This window comes from Mus caroli, chromosome 5 (genome assembly GCF_900094665.2).
Source record: "Mus caroli chromosome 5, CAROLI_EIJ_v1.1, whole genome shotgun sequence".
Classification (NCBI taxonomy): Eukaryota; Metazoa; Chordata; class Mammalia; order Rodentia; family Muridae; genus Mus; species Mus caroli.
Window position 1 is genome coordinate 130,653,460 of NC_034574.1, and position 3,815 is coordinate 130,657,274.

The 3,815-nt window shown below is 48.3% G+C and overlaps 1 protein-coding gene across 2 annotated transcripts in view; it reads right to left on the reverse strand.

The window, feature by feature from the left end:
• The window catches only part of LOC110295348 (paired immunoglobulin-like type 2 receptor beta), a 7,968-nt gene extending 5,687 nt beyond the window's left edge, over positions 1 to 2,281 (reverse strand). The window contains exons 1-2 of one of the 2 annotated variants that reach the window (XM_021163864.1): positions 2,160 to 2,244; positions 1,454 to 1,840 (exon numbers count right to left, since the gene is read on the reverse strand). In XM_021163864.1, coding sequence (XP_021019523.1) covers positions 1,454 to 1,840; positions 2,160 to 2,244 — 472 coding nt within the window. Of the gene's footprint in view, positions 1 to 1,453; positions 1,841 to 2,159 lie in introns of both variants that reach the window. The other variant, XM_021163863.1, reaches the window with a different exon arrangement.
• Positions 2,282 to 3,815: the final 1,534 nt, after the last annotated feature.

Below are 3,815 nucleotides of genomic sequence, written 5' to 3' on the forward strand. Positions count from 1 at the left end.
CAGTCTGGCAGTTCCTCAGAAAATTGGACATGGTAATACTGGAGGATCCCGCAATACCTCTCCTGGGCATATATCCAGAAGATGTCCCAACTGGTAAGAAGGACACGTGCTCCACTATGTTCATAGCAGCCTTATTTATAATAGCCAGAAGCTGGAAAGAACCCAGATGCTTTTCAAATATTACTAAGGATAATTTCTTCAGCATTTACCTACTTGTGAATTCTAGACCCATGGTTCTCAACTTGTGCATCACTGCCCCCACATGGATTGCCTATCAGGTTTCACGCATATCAGGTACTTACATTGTGATTCATAACAGGAAGAATATTAAAATTATGAAGTAGCCATGATATACTTTTACACATGTGGGTCCGCATAACATGAGGAACTGTATCAAATATATGCAGCATCAGGAAAGTGGAGAACCACTGAGCTTGACACATACATGAAATGGCTCCTTTCTCTTTCTGAGTTCAAGTCCTAATATGTCTATGTAGTCAGTATTAAGACAGGAGGGCTACATGCTGAGATCCTGACATAAAATAAGGAAAGAAAGGAAGAAAAAAAAGAAAGAAAGAAGGAAAGAAAGAAAGAAAGAAAGAAAGAAAGAAAGAAGGAAGGAAGGAAGGAAGGAAAGGAAGAAGGAAAAAAGAAAGAAGTAGGTATGTTAAAAGAAAAATAGGGAGCCATAGAGCAAGGTTATAAGAAACAATGTAGCAACACAGATTCCCTGCAACTGTAGGACCATGTGCAAGAACACTCAGTGACCACCCCGGGCCTCAGGGATCCCTGTCTAGGGGACTGCAGTTGCTTCTGCATGAGAGGGGCTGGAGGGATCAGAAGACAGAGCAGCCACATCCTGAAAATAGGGAAATTTTCTTTTTCATTTTCTCATGGCTGAAGATCCCGTGGAGAGAATACAGATGTGTCCTGGGGGATCTATGAGAGGAAATGAAGGACTGTGGTGACATGTGGCAGTTATCAGTATACCTGAGGATCCGAGAACATGCAATGGTCCCCACTATATGTTCTTCCATATTTTCTGAGCTGAGGTTGGAGCTGTGTGGAGATGCTGCATAGAGGGATCAATTGGAGTCCTTATGTAGGGCCAAGAGAGTCAGCTGCAATCTGGAGAAGTTTATTCAGCTTGAAGTCATGTGTGAAAGCCGGCAGGAGAGCAGTCAGATTTGGAACAATAAGGGAGTGAGCAGGAGGGAAGGACAGATGCTAAAGGTTAGAGTCAAGTGTGGTTCTGTGTCTGCAGAGAATGACAAGACCATAGCAGAGGTAGCAGAGAAGGCTAGTCACAACTACAAGGGAAGTGCTGTTGGCAGAGGTGTGGGCAGTGCCAAGGGAAATGAATATGAAAGAAAGCTCAGAGTCGTGAAGCCTGAGGTGACAGGCACAGGACAAGGAAGCCACAGACATCAAAGCCCAAGGCAAGGTGACTCACCTTGGGTCACATTGAGTTGGGTTCCAGGAAGTGACTGCCACAACTTCATGCCTTCTGTCGTATGCATATGAACTCGACTAAAGTACAGGGCTTGGTCAGACTTCTTCAAGTTCAGGATTCTGAGGACTCCAAATGTCTGACCCTGTGTCCAGTTCAGGATGAGCCGGTCCTTGAAGTGCTCATGTATGAAACGCAGGGAGGAGTTGTAGATGAATTCCCCATGGAAATNCTTCCATCTCCAGGCTATGNTCATCTGTGGATCCTTGGNCAACNNCCAGGGGAAGTAGAAGGAGAAGGGGATGTCGATGGAGCCACCCTGGACTCCAGAGCANNGTTCAGGTTGGTCGATCCCAAAGTCATTTTNTCTGTTGGATNTTGCTGAATTTCCTGGGAAGGATGGGGACAATCTGAAGCCACTGCAGGGGACAGTGACAGGAAAGAGATAGAAAGGACAACCCAGAGCATTCTGAGACTTCATCCACAGGCAGGGGTGAGACACAAGGCAGGACTGTCCCCAAGGCTAGTGGGACAGGAAAGAGAGTGAAAGGTTGGGTTGGGCTCCCTCTGCAATATTAACTGACTCTTGGGGCAGAGAGTCCTGGATGGCTCCTCTAGCAGACACCTGTCCACATGACTCCCTACCTTTCCCAGCCCCACTGTCCCCTCCTGAGGTTAGGTCCCTGCTAGTGAGGTTGCTATCACTCACCAGCATGCAGACAGGCTGATGAGAGCAGAAGCAGGATCTGAGCCATGGCTGGAGTCCCTCCAGGAAACGAGATCAACAGAGCCATCAGGAAGGCAAGGATGCTCTGTCTAGGGACACTGGGGTACTCAGGAGTCCAGAGAGGACCAGCTTAAAGTGAGACAGATCCCCAGGCNTTCTCATGTGGNGGACTGANTTGGGNCAGNCNCTNTCCATCTCCACCTNCTTGTNGCCAGCAACTTCCTTTATTGATCTGGCTTCTTCTTTTCCCANGTTGCAGAAGATCCGCCCTGTGGTCANTGGCGACATAACTGGGCTTTGGCCCAGNCNCCATTGTTGTCTTGGAGACANGGCCTTGTCCTCNGCAGGCNGGGCTCTCCTCTCTTCCACCTTCATCTTCTGCCTTATCTACTCTTTTCCATTTNCNAAGTGGCTTGTAATCTNNCTGTTTCCCTCCCTCTNTTTTTCCTCTATTNCTTCCTNCCCCCCACTCAATCTCTTTCTCATTATGTCTCCCTTCATGCTGGTTGTCACATTTCTCTCTAATTATCTCACCTAATGAAGTTGTCAGTCTCTAAATCACTTCAGACACAATGAGGAAGGTGTAATTAGGAAACACAGTAAGTCCTGGGCCCTAGTACGGAACCCCCTTACCCTGCTCTTCCTTCCCCATCTCTGTCCCCATCACAACTTGCCCTTTCTTGCCTTTCAGAGAGCCCTCACAGTGCCCAGGCAGAATCAAGGCTTGGAGGATCCCCTCCACCTTGCCCTGATCTCTGTGGCAGAGCCTCCAACGTCCCTGGGCTTCTTGGACAGTGACTCTAAAACTACTCCAGTTTCTAAAGGAGCCTTTCCACCTCTCCTCCTCCTACCATAACACTCACTCAGGAGAGGATAACAAGGATCAGAGAAGTCAAGGCACATGTCATAGGACAGCCACATGGCTCATTGACTGGACTTTAGTCTCATTGAGTTCTTGGAGTCTTCCATTCCACACAGAGACTTCAGTCTGCCTGTTCAGTGTAGCCTCTGAGGAGGCTCTTTCCACAAAGCTCTTGAGTGACTCCCTCTAGTTATGGTCACACCAGAACTTACTTTGGACTAAATGGGCAAACCCAGCTCTGAGCAGCCATGTGTCATTCATGATGTAAGGCCTGGGACATGGCTGACAGTGGACACAGCTGGCCTGTGACTTGGGTGGAGACATGAAAGGTTGGGGCAGAGGTTGTGGTGGCCTCAGGGTTGGTTCTAAAGAGGTTCATCCTACCCTTCCCCAGGACACGGTGCCATGAGCTCCCTGAAGGGCACAAACACATGATGGTGTCATAGGAAGTGGCACCAATCTCCCTGAGTGACATGTGCAGAGGCCTCTTCCCATTTCCTTAGCTTTCCTGGCATTGATTGTCTTGTTCATGCTTCCCTGCAGCTGGCTATGCAGCCTGCCCTCTCTCATGTCTGCTTCTCTGACTCCCTTCACGGTCTCTGTGGTACTCAGATTCTTTGTCCTGATCTAGACATAAACTGTTATGTCCTGACAGTTTGTTTTCATCTGTATTCATAGTACCCTTGGAGACACTGAGGCACAGAGCCTATGGGATGAGTTGGCTCCTGATGGAAGGTTAGTCAGATCAGGGACTAGGGATGTGTGTGTGTGTGTGT